This window comes from Pelodiscus sinensis, chromosome 32, assembly GCF_049634645.1.
Source record: "Pelodiscus sinensis isolate JC-2024 chromosome 32, ASM4963464v1, whole genome shotgun sequence".
Lineage (NCBI taxonomy): Eukaryota > Metazoa > Chordata > Testudines > Trionychidae > Pelodiscus > Pelodiscus sinensis.
The window spans coordinates 1,942,270-1,961,311 of NC_134742.1; the positions used below are offsets into that span (position 1 = coordinate 1,942,270).

The window sequence follows — 19,042 nt, forward strand, 5'->3', positions numbered from 1 at the left end:
GTTTTCCCTTAAAAGCATTTTCGGAAAAGCTCGTCTACATTGGCAGGACGCTTTTCCGGAAAAGCACTTTTTGTGGAAAAGCGTCCGTGGCCAATCTTGATGCGCTTTTCCGCAAAAAAGCCCCGATCGTCATTTTCGTGATTGAGGCTTTTTTGCGGAAAAGAAATCTGTGCTGTCTACACTGGCCCTTTTCTGGAACAGTTTTCCAGAAAAGGACTTTTGCGCGAACAGGAGCAGCATAGTTTTTCCGGAAAAACACTGACGATTTTACATTAGATCGTCAGTGCTTTTCTGGAAATTCAAGGGGCCAGTGTAGACAGCTGGCGAGTTATTCCGGAAAAGCGGCTGATTTTCTGGAATAAGTGGCCAGTGTAGACGCAACCGCCCAGGTCTTTCAGAAGTTCCTCCTAGCTCCTGTTCTCTAGACCTTGCATCGTTCTTGTTGCTCTTCTCTGGACCTTCTCCAATTTCATAAGAACGGCCATCCTGGGTCAGACCAAAGGTCCATCTATTTCTCCACCTCTCCCCTGAAATGTGGGGCCCAGAACTGCAGAAGCCCCTCGCTTTGGCCGCTGCAGCTCCAGCAGGCACAGTTGGGGGGTAGATGCGTTTCCCCTGGCTGGGGCAGGTGCAGGTTAGGCCGGGCCCACAGAACGATCACTTATTCTAAGGCCGCTTGGCGTTGGGTACCATGGCTGAGGGGGAGACTCCCCCAGTTCTGAGCCCAGCATGAAATAGACGTGGCTGGGGGTGGGGGAGGGAGATGCCTCCCTGCACCCCTACCCGCCTGGAGCCCTCTTTCCACATTCCCTCATTCAGTCCGCTTTGAGGCCCGTGCGTGAGTTGGTGATTTTCCTTTCCGTGTGGCCATCAGAGAACCAGTCCCATTCCTGGCCCCTCCTGTTCTCCGGTCACCACCCAGCCCCAGCCCTCCTAGAAAGAGGGTGACGTGTGTAGGTGTTGACGGGGGGGGGGGAATACGGGCATCCAGTGTGTGAGACAGGGGCGGGCTTTGCCTTCCCAAACTGCCAGCCTGGCCCCCCAGAAAGCCGGATGTAGGCACATGGGGGAGGTGGAGTGACGTTGCCCCCATGGAGGGGGCAGGAAAGGGCCACGCCTCAGCAGGAGGGGCAGGGCTGGAGGTGGGGTCGGGGCCTTGCCTCCCCCATCCTTTGCCGACCCCCCCACAGAGCAGGCTGAAAGGACCTGGCCAGTTCCTCTCCATGTGGCCCAGTTCTCGGAAGAGGAAAGTGAAACCTAAGCCTTTCCTTCCCCCGGGGGCAAACCAGTCAAGGAGGCCAGGAGCTTGCCCAATGCTCTGCGTCAAGCAAGTCTTCGGCAGGTGTGGGCGGAGAGGGCGCAACCTGTCTCTGGGGTGGTGGCTCCTTCGGGCGGGTATAAGAGAGGCTGGCTCCCAGTAGGGGCACTGAGGCACCGAGCCGGACTGTGCAGCTCCTGGGCAGCACGTGTGAGGAGACATCGAGCGCAGAGAGGTAAAGACCGACTTGCCTCATCCCCTTGCCAGCTCTTCCTTCAGGCCCCGAGCCGGGGCAGAGCCCCAGCTGGGCAGGGAGATGAATTCTCTCTCGTATCCTTCCCCAGATCCAGAGGGAATTGGCTCCGTGCAGCTGGGCAGATGGGGTATCCCACCGCTGCCTGCATGTTCCGCCGGGGAGGGATCTGGGCTCTGGTGCTGGGAGCAGGGACGGTCGCGTAGGACACTAGCAGGCCAGGGCTTGTAAGTAACGAGGGTCTCCACGGGATTCCCTCTCCGGTTCCCTCCCTCGGGGGCACCTGGCCTTGGCTGCTGTCGGCAGCCACGACGCCGGGCTAGATGGGCCTTTGCTCTGACTCATTCCATTCCCCATCACATCGCCCTTGGAAGTGGGCAGCCCCCCTCAGGCAAGGCCCTGATCCCAAGTCTCCCTGCCTGAGTTCCCCCACCCCTGCTACTTAGGGTCTCCATGGGAGCCAAGCCCCCAGCACTGTAGGAGAGACGCAAGACCCCCAACTCCCCTCCCCAGGGCCGGCCTGAGGTACCCTGAGGAAACCTGCATTTTGGCCCTCCTGTGTGTGGGAACACCATAGCCGACAGCTCCCCACCCTCCCTTCGTGCTAACCCAGGCCAACCCTGTTCGGGGGGGAGGCAGGGTGCTGGCCTGGTGTGTGTGTTGGGGGTACAGAGTGAGGGACACTCCCGGGTGTGAGGGACACTCCCGGGTTTGAGAGACAAGGAGTGCGTTTGGGGGTGAACATAGGACTCAAGGCCCTGGTCCGCTCTAGCAGTTTAGGTTGAATTGAGCCACCTACAGTGGCGTTTCTAAACAAGGAGTCCACACCACCCAGCCCAGCCCGTCCATCTTCGGGGTTTCTGACATCGGTTTTGGTCCTCCTGCTTTGCACAAGAAGTTGTGCCAAATTTGGTGGACTGGACGGGAGTGTGGACCCCGTGTTGAGAAAAGTCGAAGTTTTTGGCCTCTGGGAGGCATCCCACAATGCCCTGCTCTGACCACTCAGGCGAGAACGTGCACCTCTGTTGCTCTACAGGTGAAGAAGACGAGCCCTGGGAAAGTTTGAGTTCTGTTTCCCGCGCCGGCGTTGAGGGGGCACCACCAGACAGGCAGCACCCATGGCTGTGGCTTCCAAGCGTGCGAGTTCCAAGATGCCCAAAAAAGCAAAAGTGTGGAGCAGGCAGGAGACCTTGTTCCTCATTAAGGTGTGGGGAGCGAGACCCATTTTCTCTGCGCTCAAAAACAGCAGGAGAAATGCGGCTTGCTATGACACGATAGCACAGCGCCTGGCGAGGAAAGGCTACTCCAGAGACCCCGAGCAGTGCCGTGCCAAAATAAACGAGCTGAGGTGCGACTATTTCACAACAAAGTTCAACACAACGCTCGCTGGATGGCCACTAAGATGCCCCTTCTATGACGAGCTGCATGTAATCCATGAGAAGAACGAGATCAGCAACCGCAGGCAGAGTGTGAGATGCACCCAAAACACACCCGGCCGTCACGTGGAGAACAGCCCAGCGCAGCAGGGGAAGGAGAAGAATGTGGAGAACAATCAGCCGGCAAACTCGTCTTTCGGGGATGGCACCGATCCTGGGCAGGGCTCTTCTGGTGAGTTCACGATTTTTTTTTTCAGGCTACGAGCAGGGTTGGTCGCAGGTGTAACGGAGCAGGGAGGCCGGAACGGCTTGTGAACCGGCCTGCAGACAAAGCAGGAATTCTCCCTGTGCAGCTCCATGAGGCTCTCACAGGGGGACTCTTTGATCCTTCTCACAAGGTTGCTGGGAGGGAAGCCGTCGTCCGTCCTCCACAGTAGGGCCCCTTCCCGCACTGAGCCACTTGTGGTCTGTGTCTGTTAAACCCTGCTTCCTGGGAGGAAAGGGGCTGCTGTGTGAAGGAGAAAGGCGCTTTCTCCCAGGAAGGGCGGTGTGGTGCACTCAGGAGGGAAGCCACATGAGCCGCCGCCCTATCCATGTGGGATTGTGCCCCATAGCATGCCTGTCTCCAAACCACAGGAGTCCCGATGCTCCCCTGCGAACTCTGTTGCGTCCTGGCTCTATGGTGGCCACTTAAAAGCAGTGCTTCCCAAACTTTTCAGCATGGTGCCTCCTTTCTGATTTTTGAGAAACCCTCACACCCACGTCCCCCAAAAAATTGCAGCAAAAGTTGTTATGCAAAAAAACCCACCCTTTTAAGAGCAGAGCAGGCATTGCCCTTTTAAGGTGGCCATTTTGAAGTCTATGCCAGCCAGCCGGAGCAGATGGACAGACGAGAGTCTTTCCTGGGGTTGGAAATTGACAGGGGGCATTGGGTCGCCTCAGAACCTCCCGCCTTGGAATTTCTTCATGTGCCTCCAGGAGGGCGCGCCCCCCCAGTTCGGGAACCCCTGCTTTAAAGCATCCCTTTGGCCTTGCACAGGACACATCTCCATTGGCTTTAGAGAGACCTTTGCTGTGTGTGAACAGATGAGACTTCAGGCTCCCCCGTGTATCTCCTGCAACGTGCGTCTTTGTAACTTTTCATTACAGTGGGCCCCGCAGGCAGCTTGCGGCCTATGTCCCCGGCTCCAGCAGCTCTCCAGCCCTCCCAGATCCAGAAGCGAAAACGGGCAAGCAAAGACGGCTTGAAGGAGTCAATGGAGAGGAGCAATATGTTCCTGGAGAGGCTCGTGGAGTTTCTGGAGAGGATCGAGAAGCAGCAGAAGAGGAACTTTCTCTGCTCTGGGCAGAATAACTCTCCCTCCTCACCTGGTTCCAAAGCTTCCACCCCCAGGGATCCCAGGACATGGGGGAAGAACTCCAGGGCTCTCTCACATGAAACCTTCAGGTCCTCCCAAGGCAAATGTCCATCCTCGCATTTCTGATCCCCCGCTTTGGGTTCCCAACCTGGACTTTTTTTCTGGCCTCGCTCTCTTCCCTAAACAACAAACGCACCATCGCCAGGTGACGGTTCCATCCCCCCGCAGGCTTCCTGAAACTGACTTTTGGATCCACAGATGCATCGCCCCAAGATGCTTCGGGCAAAACGCCTCGTGGCACCGATCAGTCGTAACGCCATAATGCGCTGGGTCCGCCTCTCTCACTTTGGTGCATGGCTCACTCTTGCAGGGAAAGGGAAGTCTATTTAGGGGCACAGTTTTCAGGCACTTTGGCCGCCATGGCACCCCCAAGGAAACAGCCAGGAACTCCAAGGAGAAAAAGATTCTCTCTGGCTTGGCGGCTTAGCCGAAATAAGTAGAGTTTTAGGGTGAGTTGGCCAACAGCACGAGAGAGTTAGAACTAGCTCTTCATTTTCTGTTATTTAAAATCTATCATTCCGTTGGGTTGACCCGATTGCACCTCGCAACCACTTACGTCCGACTGTTTGCCCTAAATAAAATCACTTTGGTTTACTCCCCAGTCCAGCGTCAATCATTGTTACCCGGGTGGGGGCCAATCGGTGTGTGCATCCCCCTTTCGTTGCTGAATAATTCACTGGGGTGCTGATCCCAGCTGGGGAGCGGGTTCCTGGAAGTTGGGCCCGAAACAACATTCTCCTCAGATCTGAAGAGGTTCGGGGTCTGTACGGCTCCTGGGGGCGGAGGCGATCTCAGCTCTGTGCCGTGTCGGGGGGCTGGCCCACCAGGACCAGGCGGTGAGATACCCCAGAGAGCAACGAGGTGAATGGCAGTGGATTTGTCAGCACCCCGAGAAACACCCCAACTAAAGAGTCTTCTGTGTCCCCTCCATCACAGTCTGAATAATAGTCTATTTATGGGTTATAGTGCGGGGCGGGGGAATTACAGGCAAAGCCCTTGAATGCAGGGGGCGGCCTGTTGAGAACATGACTCTCAAAACTGGCCAGTCCTCAAACTTTCTTTCAGAGTTTCAAAGTTTCAAGCTGGTTTGTGCTGCCCGGCGCTGTGCTCTCCTCATCCTGAGTCGCAAAAATCTCTAGCGACGAGCGTCTGCCTCCACCGCCCCCACCCTGCCAGATAACCCCTCCCCCAACACACACGCTTGCTCTCACAAAGATTATGGAGCACGCAGCAGACAGCTCCCACCAAGGGAAAGGTGTGTTCAGTGAGGTCTAACCGAGCCAGGAGACGCCTAAATCTTCTCCCAGTGCTCAGACGCAGCCACATGACTGTCCCCTGAGGCGCCCTACTACATACATCCCCGTAGTTGAACCAGACATTCTCAGAAGAGTGTGGGCTTTCAAACCCATTTTTCATTCCCCATATAGTAATTTCACGCAGACCGCATTTCCCGAGTGTGCTTCTGAGAACGTCACATGGGACTGTGTGAAAAACCTTACTAAAAATCAAGCTAAATCTACCGCTTCCCCCTAACAACTAGACCAATAATCATGACAAAGAAGGAAATGTCATTGGTTTGTTCCTGGCCAATCCATACTGGCTATTTCTTAGAATCCCATTCAAGAAGGTACTTACAAACCGACTTTTGTGTACTTTGTGCCAATCTCTTTTCCAGATTGTCAAGTTTAGAATAACAAATCTAAAGTTTCCTCAAGTTTCTTTTTTTTAAAGATAGCCACAAAGTTTGCCCCGTGCTGTGCCCTGGGACCTCACCTGTCCTCCATGAGGTCTCAAGGGTAATTGTTAATGATTCAGAGCTTGTGTCAGCTATTTCCTCCAGTACTTTCATCATGACTGGTGTAGAAAAAGTGAATAAGGAAAAGGTATTTACTTATTCTGTTAGGCTACGTCTACACTGGAATGATTTTCCGGAAATGCTTAAAACGGAACAGTTTTCCGTTATAAGTATTTCCGGAAAAAGCGCCTCTACATTGGCAGGATGCTTTTCCAGAAAAGCACTTTTTCCGGAAAAGCGTCCGTGCCAATGTAGACGCACTTTTCTGCAAAAAAGCCCCGATTGTCATTTTCGCGATCGGGGCTTTTTTGCGGAAAACACTACTGTGCTGTCTACACTGGCCCTTTTCCAGAACAGTTTTCCAGAAAAAGGACATTTGCCCGAATGGGAGCAGCATAGTATTTTCGGAAAAGCGGCTGATTTCTTACAGTAGATCGTCAGTGCTTTTCCGGAAATTCAAGGAGCGAGTGTAGACAGCTGGAAAGTTATTCCGGAAAAGTGGCTGATTTTCCAGAATAAGTGGCCAGTGTAGACACAGCCACTGAGTATTTATAGGGACTCGAGTGTGAAGGTCTCAGTACCAGAATTATGGTGGAACTTGCCGTAGGTCAAATAAAAAGTGTTACCAAGAAGATCAAGGCAGAAACCAAGGCTTCCCAGTGGTGGGAAATGATTTTCACCGTCAGTATGGGAGAAGTTAGATCTCCCTGGGTAACCATATTCCACCCTATTGTTGTAGTGTTGTTCATTCAAGGGTTAATGCTACTGTACCTCATTGTATTAACTGGATGTATATATTGTAAACCTGGAAAAACAAAGAATCAAGGAAAGGTGAAATCTGTGTGCGATCAAAAAAGCCGAGGACTGAGGGTTTCCTAGTTCGTGAAGGGTGTTATCCTTGCAGTCATCATCCTTCCAGGATGGGATTGTTAAGGGTAAAATCCTCAGTAGTTAAAGTTTGGCTTCTAATGTATGTTTGGTTTGTCACATTGGATATGACAGGGTATCCCCGTTCCAATCAAAACGGAGGAACTGGCATCCATTTTGTAAAACACAATGGAAGACGAGCCACACGCCCTGGGTCTGTCAGATCCTGATTTTCCCGCCTTTTGCAGAAAACAGGTAAACAAGTTCCAGTTCAAACTGGATTTACCTCAGAAGTACATCACACAGGGGCGGACGCTGCGGGGTCTCCTTAGCAGGGGCGGATGCTGCGGGGTCTCCCTCACAGGGGCGGATGCTGCAGGGTCTCCATTGCAGGGGCACATGTTGTGGGGTCTTCTAGCAGGGGCGGACTCTGCGGGGTCTCCCTGGCAGGGGTTTCCCACCTGAGAGGACATAAAAGGCCGACAGCCGGACAGTTCGGGGCTGCCCATTCTAGACGTGTGCTGGGTTTTCCTCACAGATTATCAGGCTCCAGAAGAAGACTGTGGCTGCGGCCATACGAGAGACTCTGCCCGTCACCCCGAACGCTATTCACCATGGGCACGGAAGAGGCAGAGGGCTCCCCTCGGTGCTCCTCTCACAAAGGTCTCGGGGAGCTGACCGATTTGAGGTGCTGAGTGACCATCTGGGAACTATCAAGAAGGCTGCGATAAACTTTTGTTACTATACTTCCCATACCAGTTGGACTCTGCCCAAATTTGGCTTTTCCTTGTGGATTGTGAGGAATTGATTACTGCACCATTTATTGTGTCTTGTGAACCATTTTCTGAATACACCCCAAATCCCCTATTTTCTAAATGTACCCTTAATAAATTGATTATTGTTTGGTTCACTTATACTGGGTCCTTTGATTAATTAAAACACACCACCAGACGATAGACACTGGTTGTCACAAGACTCGAAGAGGGTCTATAATTGTCAGGGGACCCTTGTGTAGCCTTATCATTTCTCCCGCCTGGCAGAATAAGTAACTAACTTTTCCTTATTCACTTTTTCTACACCAGTCATGACGAAAGTACTGGAGGAAATAGATGAAACCATCTCTGAATCATTAACAATTGTCCTTGAGAACTCATGGAGGATAGGCGAGGTCCCAGAGCACAGGGCAAACTTTATGGCTATCTTAAAAAAAGGCAGTGCAAACTAATCTGAAACTTTGAAAGAAAGAGAGCTTGAAGAAACTATAGATTTGTTATTCTAAGCTTGACAACCTGAAAAAGGCAAAGTATTCCACAATCAGTTTGGAAGTACCTTCTAGAATGGGATTCTTAGAAATTGCCAGTGTGGATCGGCCTAGAGCAAACCTATGACATTTCCTTCTTTGACATGATTATTGGTCTAGTTGCTAGGGGGGAAGCGGTAGATTTAGCTTGATTTTTAGGAAGGCTTTTCACACAGTCCCATGTGACGTTCTCAGAAGCACACTCGGGAAATGCGGTCTGCATGAAATTACTCTACGGGGAATGAAAAATGAGAGCATGCTCAGAAGAGTTCTCCATGGCTCTTGATTGAACTACGGGGACGTATGTAGTGGGACGCCTCAGGAGACAGTTATGTGGCTGCGTCTGAGCACTGGGGGAAGATTTAGGGGTCTCCTGGCTCGGTTAGACCTCACCGAACACACATTTCCCTTGGTGGGAGCCGCCTGTTGTATGCTCCATAATCTTTGCGAGAGCAAGCGTGTGTGTTGGGGGAGGGGTTATCTGGCCAGCTGGGGGCTGTCATGGCAGACGCCCATCGCCAGAAATTTTTGTGACCCAGGATGAGAAGAGCACAGCACTGAGCAGCGCAAACCAGTTTGAAACTTTGACTCTTTGAAAGAAGGTTTGAGGAAGGGCCAGTTTTGAGAGTCATGTTCTCAATAGGACGCCCCCTGCATTCAAGGGGTTTGCCTGTAGTCCCCCTACCTCCCACCCATAAAGAGACTGTTGTTCAGACTGTGATGGGAGGGGGGCGGCCATAGACGACTCTTTAGGGGTGTTGCTCGGGGTGCCGACAAATCCACTGCCGTTCCCCTCATTGCTTTCAGGGGCATCTCATCCCTTTCAGATCTGAGGAGAAGGTCGTTTGGGGCCCAACTTCCGGGAACCCGCTTCCGAGCTGGGAGCAGAACCTTAATGAATTATTCAGCAACAAAAGGGGATGTCTGGCGTCCCGCTTTCTGGCTCGCGCCGGCGCTGCATGGCTATGTGCGGCACGGTCCCATGCAATCTGCTGGCCAGGTGGAGGAGCGGAGCACCACACTTCCCCCGCCCCGGCGGCACTCTACCCCTCTGTCCGGCTGGCGGTTTGGATGGGGCCCATAGTCGGCACGGGCCACACAGTGAGCCCCTGCAGGCAGCATGTGGCCTGCGGGCCATATGTTGTGCAGGCCTGTACACACATTCATTGCACGTTCCCTCCCGCCCCAGGTAACAACGATTGACTCTGGGCTGGGGAGTAAACCAAAGTGATTTTATTAAGGGCAAACAAACAGTCAGACGTAAGTTGCGAGTGCAATCAGGCTGAGCCAAAGGAATGACAAATTTTAAACAACAGAAAACACGCAGCTAGTTCTAACACCCTCAAGCTGATGGACAACTTGCCCTAAAACGGTTCTTATTCTGGCTAAATCTCCAAGACACTCCTCGGTCACTGCATGATCCTCTCCAGCTGCCCCACTACCCTCTCCTGCCACTCTCCATCCCCTCCTGCTGGTCTGCGATATCCTCCTGCCGCTCCCCGAGGCTCTCCTGCCGCTCCACGAGGCTCTCCTCCCACTCCACGAGCCTCTCCCCTCCATCTGCGATATCCTCCTCCCGCTCCATGAGCGTCTCCTGCCACTCTTTAAATCTCTCCCCCCACTCCACGAGCCTCTCCTCCCTGTCTGCGATATTCTCCTGCCGCTCCACGATCTTCTCCCGCCGGTCTGTGATATCCTCCTGCCACTCCATGATCTTCTCCCGCCGGTCTGTGATATCCTCCTGCCGCTCCACGAACTTCTCCCGCCAGTTTCCGATATTCTCCTGCCGCTCCACGAGCTTCTCCCACCGGTTTCCGATATCCTCCTGCCGCTCCACGAGCTTCTCCCGCCGGTTTCCGATATGCTCCTGCCGCTCCACGAGCTTCTCCCACCGGTTTCCGATATCCTCCTGCCGCTCCACGAGCTTCTCCCGCCGGTTTCCGATATTCTCCTGCCGCTCCACGAGCTTCTCCTGCCGGTCTGCGCTTCTCTCCAGGAACTTATTGCTCGACTCCATTTGCTCCTTCAAGACGTCTTCTCTTGTCCATTTTTGCCTGTGGATTGGTGGGCGACAGAGACCTGCTGGCGTACGCCACGAGAAGCCTGCAGGTCCCTCTGTAAGGAAAAGTTACAAAGATACGCATTGCAGGAGATACACGGGGGACCCTGAAGCCTCATCTCTTTGCATACAGCGAAGGTCTCTCTACAGGCAATGGAGATGTGTCCTGTGCAAGGCCAAGTGATGCTTTAATGCAGGGGTCTCCCACCTTTTTAAGATCACTTGTTGAATTTAAGTGCAATTCCAGACGCACCTCAAAGCCAAATACCCTGGTTCTGCCTCCTTCCTGCCCCTTCTCCAAGGCCCCGCCCCTGTTCACTCTGTCTCCCCCCGCCCTCCAGCATCCTCAAAGGTTGGGGGCAGGGCTCCAGCTGGGCACGTCTTACCTCTGGTGGCTCCTGGGTGGTGGTGCAATGGGGCTAAGGCAGGCTCTCCCCTACCCTGGCCCTGCCCCACTCCCAAAAGCAGCCAGCAAACTCCCTCCCAAGCCCTGTAGTGCCCCCTGCATTTGGTGGAGATAGGATACAGGGTGAACCAGGGGCACCACGAGTTCAGCTTCTCCTCCTCTCTCTCCCCTGCCCTGCACAGCAAGTCGGAGGCTCCTGGGGTGGGGGGGGGGGACAGTGCCAAGACAGAGGGCAGGAGCAGAAGGACAGTGGGGGGAGGGGCAGCTGAAGTGCCAGCCCTTCATTGCCTCTTGGCCAAACCAGTTAGGATCCCCTGTCAGAGGCTCCAAGACCTGCTGTGAGATTCCGTTCATCTGGTTGGTGACCCCTGCTCTTAAGCAGTCACTGTACAGCCGGCACCCAACAGTTTGCAGACAGGCATGCTACAGGGGCATGTCCTTGGCCCGGAAGCTCCTGTCCACTCACAGGGCTCCCATGGGGAAGGAGCCCTCTCCCAGGAAGCGGGGTTTCCCTGGCAGGAAGAAGCCCTACTGTGGAGGACGGACGAAGGCTTCCCTCCCCAGGAACCTTGGGAAAGGGTCAAAGAGTCCCCCTGTGAGAGCCTCATGGAGTTGCGCAGGGAGAATTCCTGCTTTGTCTCCAGGCCGGTTCACAAGCCGTTCCAGCCTCCCCGCTCGTGCGGTGCAGGCACAGAATCTGTTACACGTGTGATTAACCCTGTTCGGAGCATGATATAAAAATCGTGAACTCACCAGAAGGGCCCTCCCCAGGATCGGAGCTGTCCTGAAAAGAGGAGATGGTCTTCAAATGATTGTTCTCCACATCCTGCTCCTTCCCCCCCAGTGCCGGGCTGTTCTCCACGCGGCAGCTGTGAGTGTCTTGGGAGAATCTCACAGTCTGCCTGGGGATGCCGATCACATTCTTCTCATGGATCGCATGCAGCTCGTCATAGAAGGGGCATCTTTGCGTCGAGGCACTGGGCCGCAGGTTGGCTTCCCTTGCTCTGTGATAGGCACTACTCAGCTGCTTTATTTTTTCACGGCACTGCTGGACGTTTCTGGAGTATCCTTCCTTCTCCAGGCACTCTGCTATCTCCTTATAGGTAGCCGCGTTTCTTGTGCTGTTTTGGAGTGCAGAGAAAATGGATTTCTCTCCCCACACCTCGATGAGCTTCAAGATCTCCTGCTTGCTCCACGCTGGCACTTTTTTGGACCTCTTGGGAGCCATGGCCACGGGTGCTGACTGTTCAGAGGTGCCCCTGCAACACTGGCGTGGGAAACGAAACTCAAACTTTCCCGGGACTTTTCCTCTTCACCTGGAGAGCAACAGAGGTTCAAATTCTGGCCAGAGTGATCAGAGCAGGGCACTGTGGGATGCTTCCCAGAGGCCCAGAACTTTGACTTTTCTCAACTCGGGGTCCACCCACCAGGACAGGACCAATTGGGCGCAGCTCCTTGTGAAAAGCAGGAGGACCAAAACCGACTTCAGAAACCACAACAGGCTTGGTGGTGTGGACTCATCGTTTGGAAAAGTAACCATAGGAGGCTCGGTTCAACCTACACTCCTAGGGTACGTCTAGACTACAGGCTTCTGTCGACAGAAGTTTTGTCGACAGATACTGTCGACAAAATTTCTGTCGACAAAGAGCGTCTAGACTACATTGAGTTCTGTCGACAAAGCAAGCTGCTTTGTCGACATGGTAGTATAGATGCAAAGGTCAGTTTACATGCAATAACACCTTCTGTCGACAGAACTCTGTCGACAGAAGGTGTTATGCCTCGTAAAATGAGGTTTATCAGCGTCGACAAAACTGCTGAGTTCTGTCGACGTTCTGTCGACAGAACTCAGTGGTAGTGTAGACGCTGGTATAGCTGGTATAGCTGGTATAGTCCACTTTTGTCGACAAAACTCAATAGTCTAGACACACCCCTAGTGTGGACCAGGGCCCTGAGTCCTATGTTCACTCCCAAACACACTCCTTGTCTCCCACACTCAGGAGTGTCCCTCACACTGTACCCCCAACACACACACCAGGCTGGCACCCTGCCTCTGAGCAGGGCTGGGCTGGGTTAGTGCAAAGGGAGGGTGGGGAGCATGAACTCCAGCATTGCCACACACAGGGGGCCAAAATGCAGGTGTGCTTCGGATACCTAAGGCCAGCCCAGGGCAGTCTTGGGGCCTGCTGACCATACACTAAGAGCATACAAGTGTTGGGACCAGCCACGTCCCCCCTCAGCCCCCAGATGCCACCTGGAGCCCGCCACCTTCTGCTGAAACTCAAGTAGGTCATCACAACTCCTTCCCGGGGGTCGGGAGTTTCCTGCAGTGGCTGGATCCAGCTCTGGGCTGCCCCGGAGCCCCAGCCTGCAGGTGAGGGGTGGCACTGGGGGTGGTAGGGCTACGAGGCAAGGGAAGGCCTTGCCTTTCCAAACTGCCCACCTACATTCTGCCCCTCTGCCCCCAATCACTGCAGCTCCCCCGAGGCTGGGACCCGGGGCCTCCTGCTCTCCCTGTACATAGAGGAGGGGAGTTTGAGGTCATGCATCTCCCACTGGGAGAGGGGCCTACCCTAAAGTGCTGGGGGCTTGGCTCCCATGGAGACCCTGGGCAGCAGGGGTGGGAAGACTCAGGCTGGGAGACTTGGGGCCAGAGCCTTGTCCCAGGAGGGCTGGGGCAGAGCCGGCAAGGAGGCAGCAGGAGCCACCTGTGGGGAGAGAAGGTCCCAGCACCTTGCCATGCTCAGTTTCATGGGCGATGTGATGGGGAATGGAATGAGTCAGACCAAATGCCCATCTAGCCCGGCATCGTGGCTGCTAACAGCAGAGAAGGCCAGGTGACCCAGAGGGAGGGAACCGAAAAGGGAATCACGTGTAGCCTCTGGTTACTTACAGGCCCTGGCCTGCTAGTGTCCTACGCTGCCGTCCCTACTACTGGCACTGGAGCCAAGATCCCTCCCCGGCGCAACGTGGAGGCAGCGGTGGGATCCCTCGTCCACCCAACTGCACGGAGTCAATTCTCTCTGGATCTGGGGAAGAAGCCGAGAGACGCAGGGCTCTGAATTCCTCTACCCGCCTGTCTGGGGCTCTGCCCCGGATCAGGACCCGAAGGAAGAGATGGCAAGGGGGTTGGGGCCCATCAGTCCTTACCGTCCTTCTCCAGGCTTGGTGTCTCCGCCCATGCACGGTCTGGGAGCTGCCTGGTCCAGCTTGGTGCCAGCCTCTCTTATACCTGCCTGAAGGAGCCACCACCCATACTTAGGGCCCACCCAGAGACAGGGTGCAACCTCCCTGCCCACGTTCGCCAGTGACTTGCCATGACACAGAGCATTGGGAAAGCACTACACAGACTCCTAGCCCTGTTCCCTGACTCACCCCTGGAAGGGAGCAAAGACTTAGGTTTCCTCTTCCCAGAAATGGGCTGGATGGACAGGAACTGGCCAGGTCTTTTCAGCCTGCTCCATGGCGGGTTGGCGAAGGATGGAGGAGGCAAGCCCCCGGGCCCCATCTCCAGCCCTGTCCCTCCTGCTGAGGCCCCGCCCTTTCCTGCCCCCTCCATGGGGGCAACCTCACCCCTCCCGTGTGCCTACAGCCGGCATTCTGGGGGGCCAGGCTGGTGGTTTGGGAAGGCAAAACCCTCCCCCTCCTTACACATCGGATGCCCATATTCCCCCTCCCCATCCTCACCTACACACGTCACCCCTCTTTCTAGGAGCTGCTAAGGCACTTGAGAACTCTAGGGGTTTGGCGGGGGAGGTTGGCAGTTCACTTAGCAAATAGCTGGCAGGAGCCTGTTATCTAATCTACTGCATATTTGGGAGAGCCTGTCTCCCTGTCTGTCCAAGAACTCCTCCCACACGGGAAGAGCTAAGACCACCATGTTTGGTTTCCTCTCCTCCTAACTGACAGCAAGGACAGGGCTGGGTTGTGCCAGGACAACAGGAAGTGGCCTAGAATGCGTATTTGGGGGAGCCTGTCTGTCTGTCTGTCTGTCCAAATGGGAACAGCTAGGACCACCGTGTTTGACTTCCTCTCCTCCTCACTGACAACGCGGTCCGGGCTGGGTGATGCCAGGACTACAGGAGGGGCCAGGAATGGGACTGGTTCCCCGGGTGCTCACAGCAGGCTCTCTGAATTCAAATCCCGGGCTTCATTTGCAAGTGCGGTATGCCTACATTACCCTCCTAGTTCGAACTAGGAGGGTAGTGTAGACAGACCCTAAGAGAAGAGGAAAACAAGTTTTTCTGCTTCGTCAACTCTCGGTTTTGCAACAGTGAAGAAACTAATAATTGAATTGAACTAGCTGAATAAACCAAAGTGAAAAACACATTCTCTCTTCACCTGCAGAAGAAGCTACTGCTGATGTAAGCACTGGTTCTGGGTACTTAAACTAGCGAACTGGTAGAATTTCTTTAAAAGTTGACAGGAGACATGTTCTACTTCATTTTTAAATTTAATTCCTAAGGGTACGTCTACACTACAAAGTTAATTCGAACTAACAGCCATTAGTTCGAATTAACTTTAATAGCGGCTATACATGCAAACCTCCAGTTCGAATTTAAATACAACTAGCGGAGCGCTTAATTCGAACTAGCTAAACCTCATTCTACGAGGACTAGCGTCTAGATCGAATTAAGGGCTGTGTAGCCTCTTAATTTGGACTAGCTGGAGGCTAGCCCTCCCCAGCTTGCCCTGGTGGCCACTCTGGGCCAAACCAGGAAAACTCCTCTCCTCTCCCCCAGCCCCAGGGCCTTTAAAAGGGTAGACCCTGGCCAGACGGCACTTGCCAGAGCCAGCCCTGCCAGTAGTCTGTGCCCCGACCCAGGATGACCACAGGATGAGCCAGGCGGCCAGTGACAGCCAGCTGTCCCTCGCCCAATCCCCCAGCACCCAGGCGTTCTTGTCCAGCCTCCCTGTTGAAAGGAAAGGTCCGGGTAGGGATGGTCGACTTGAGGACGTCAATGCGTGGTTGTGCAGGTGGTGTCGCAGAGAGGGCTTTGGTATCTTCGAACATGGGACTCGGTTCTGGACACAAGGATTGTTAGGAAGAGATGGGATCCACCTAACCAAGAGAGGAAGGAGCATCTTTACGGGCAGGCTTGCAAACCTAACGAGGAGGGCTTGAAACTAGGTTAGTCGGGGGACGGTGACCAAAACCCTGGGGGGAGTGGGGAAGTCGGATACTGGGAAGAAAAGCAGAGAGGAACGAGCAAGAAAGGAGGACCCCTGATTCGAATGGAGAAGGTAGGGCGATCAACTGGTTATCGGAGGTGTTTGTACACCAATGTGAGAACAAACAGGGAGAATTGGAGGCCCTGGCCTTGTCCGAGAACCATGATTTGACTGGAATAACGGCGACTTGGTGGGATGACTCGCATGACTGGAGCGCTGTCGTGGAAGGGTATAGACTGTCCAGGAAGAACAGGCAGGGGAGAAAAGGAGGAGGAGTTGCACTGTATGTAAGAGAGCACTACGATTGCTCTGAACTCCAGTATAAAGAGGGAGAAAAGCCTGTTGAGAGTCTATGGGTTAAGTTCAGAGGTGGAAGCAACCGGGGTGATGTTGTGGTTGGTGTCTGCTATAGACCAGACCAGGTGGATGAGGTAGACGAGGCTTTCTTTGGACAACTGAGAGGAGCTTCCAGATCGCAGGCCCTGGTTCTCGTGGGGGACTTTACTCCCCCGACGTCTGTTGGGAAACCAATACGGCAGTACACAGGCAATCCAGGACGTTTTTGGAGACTGTTGGGGATAACTTCTTGGTACAAGTGCTGAAGGATCCGACCAGGGGCCGGGCGCAGCTTGACCTTCTGCTCACAAACAGGGAGGAACTAATAGGGGAAGTGGAGGTGGGTGACAACCTGGGAAGCAGTGATCATGAGACGGTCGATTTCAGGATCCTGACCAAAGGAAGAAAGGAGAGTCGCAAAATACACACCCTGGACTTCAGAAAAGCAGACTTTGATGCCCTCCAAGATGGGCAGAATCCCCTGGGATGCAAACACGAAGGGGAAAGGAGTCCAGGACAGCTGGCAGTGTTTTAAAGAAGCCTTATTAAGGCACAGGAAGAAACCATCTCGACGCACAGTAAGAAAAGCAAATCTGGTAGGATAGCGGATCGGCTTCCCGGGGAAATCCTTGGTGAACTTAAGCACAAAAAGGAAGCTGACGAGAAGTGGAAACTTGGACAGATGCCTAGGGAGGAGTATAAATATATTGCTCGAGAACGCAGAGGAGTTATCAGAAAGGCAAAAGCACAACTGGAATTGCATAAGAACATGGTTCTGAGGACAGGACAAGGAGTAATGGGCTTAAAGTGCAGCAGGGGAGGTTTAGCTTGGACATTAGGAAAAAATTCCTAACTGTCAGGGTGGTCAAATATTGGAATAAATTGCCAAGGGAGGTGGTGGAATCTCCCTCTCTGGAGATATTTAAGAACAGGTTAGATAGACATCTGTCAGGGATGGTGTAGACGGAGCTTGGTCCTGCCTTGAGGGCTGGGGCTGGATTCGATGACCTCTCGAGGTCCCTTCCAGTCCTATTATTCTATGATTCTATAAGCCACCGCAAAAAAGCCACCGTGGAGAGACGATCCATCCAACTTCTGGGACAGTGGTGAGGAGGGGCGGCTAATTTTGGTGCATTTAGTAGCACAGGGGCATGCAAGTGCTTGGGAGAAAAATATTATGTTCCTTACGACCATTACTGTGCTTTCCCAGAATTACCGAAAGGCAAGGTTGGGACAGAGATGCTAGATCTATAGGGTGTTGCCACAACTCTTGGCTTGAGGGAGTTATCATTGTCTACAGGATTCACACTTTGCGTCAAAGGCTCTGAACAACCGCCCACACGATAACAATTGTTCGAGCACGCCCGGGTTAAAAGGAACACTGAGAAGTCATTGAGTCTAAGTCCCTGTCCTGAGGTTATGTCTGTATTTATGCGCCGTAGATCGATCTGTTGGCATTCCTAGAGCACTAGATCGGAAAGGGACCTGGAAAGGTCATCAAGTCCAGTCCCCTGCCCTCACGGCCGGACCGAGCGCTGTCTAGATCGGGGTCGGCAACTTTCTCCAACCAAGGAGCCAAGCTCCATCAAAATGCAGAACCCGTGGTCAACGACGCGCCGTCCAAGAACGCTCTTTTGCACGACTGAAAATATCCAACGCAATAGCATGGAGCAGTGATTAGCGTGGGGATTAATAAGAGCACAAATGAAACATCGTCCACACAAACTTTATTTCACGGGACTTCTGCGGCGGCATCTTTTCGCACGTCACGCGTTTTTCCCATTTTGAATTCCTTTTTCATTTGACTTTAAAAAGTGGCGTGTGTTTTGGGAATGACACATGAGCCCTATTTGGTTCTGTACCAAGCCGTATTTGGCTCGAGCACCGTAAACTGCAAACCCCTGAGGTAACCAATCTCTGACGGAGGTCTATCTAACCGGCTCTTAAATATCTCCAAAGATGGAGATTCGATTTAGGAGGTCTTCTAAGGACATGCTACATCGAAGGTTGAGAGTGCCCCCAATTAATGCTGGAACTCCTCGATTTTCAAGGAGGAAGAGAAGTCAATGGGAATATTTACACTCATTGGCCTTCCGCAGTCGGGACAGCACCACGTTCGGCTTAGGGTATGTTGACTCCAGCTACAGTATTTACACAACTGGAGTTGCGTATCTTCAGCCGATCTTCCAAAAGAGCTCTTTCAGAAGAGGCGTTATTCTTCAGGTTACGCAAGTTTAAAACAAATAAAAGGACGTTCTTCTTTACCCAGTGCATAGTCAAACTGTGGAACTCCTTGCCTGAGGAAGCTGTGAAGGCTAGGACTATAAGGGCGTGTCTAGCCTACGGGTTTTGTTGACAAAAGTTGACTTTTGTCGACAAAACTATACCTGCGTCTACATTGCCACTGAGTTCTGTAGACCGACATCTCACAGCCTGTGCTGAGAACAAGCTGTCCCTTTTCACCCTCGGGAAACTGAGGCAGCCTAAACACGTCAGAGAAAACGTCCACTCTGTTGAGTGGGAGCTGGCTTTTGGGGGTCCTGTTCTGAGGTGTCTACCTCTTCCTATGCTTTGTACGGGGAGCCAAGGCCCTATGGATCACAGTGTTGTTCGTGTGTGTGTGTGTGTGTGTGTGTGTGTGTGTGTGTGTGTGTGTGTGTGTGTGTGTGACCATTGCAACCCCTACGCCCCTTTGTGGGTGTGGGCTCCAGCCCCCCACTCTGTGGAGGACTGGCTCTGTGGCATATTACAAGGCAAAAGTCAAAGCCAGGTGTCGATTGGTGGCCGGTAATGCAGACAGGGAAA

At 53.4% G+C, this 19,042-nt stretch overlaps 2 protein-coding genes across 2 annotated transcripts; one reads left to right on the forward strand and one right to left on the reverse strand.

Annotated features, from left to right (window-relative positions):
- The first annotated feature begins 2,297 nt into the window (after positions 1 to 2,297).
- LOC142823168 (uncharacterized) lies at positions 2,298 to 4,870 on the forward strand. The gene is made up of 2 exons (XM_075913746.1): positions 2,298 to 3,119; positions 4,037 to 4,870. Exons 1-2 carry the CDS (start codon positions 2,630 to 2,632, stop codon positions 4,369 to 4,371), a joined length of 825 nt encoding a protein of 274 aa, XP_075769861.1. The 5' UTR covers positions 2,298 to 2,629; the 3' UTR covers positions 4,372 to 4,870.
- Positions 4,871 to 9,485: 4,615 nt separating this feature from the next.
- On the reverse strand, positions 9,486 to 14,220 carry LOC142823155 (uncharacterized). The gene is made up of 3 exons (XM_075913714.1): positions 13,880 to 14,220; positions 11,486 to 12,048; positions 9,486 to 10,382 (listed from the first exon to the last, which is right to left on the reverse strand). Exons 2-3 carry the CDS (start codon positions 11,958 to 11,960, stop codon positions 9,706 to 9,708), a joined length of 1,152 nt encoding a protein of 383 aa, XP_075769829.1. The 5' UTR covers positions 11,961 to 12,048; positions 13,880 to 14,220; the 3' UTR covers positions 9,486 to 9,705.
- Positions 14,221 to 19,042: the final 4,822 nt, after the last annotated feature.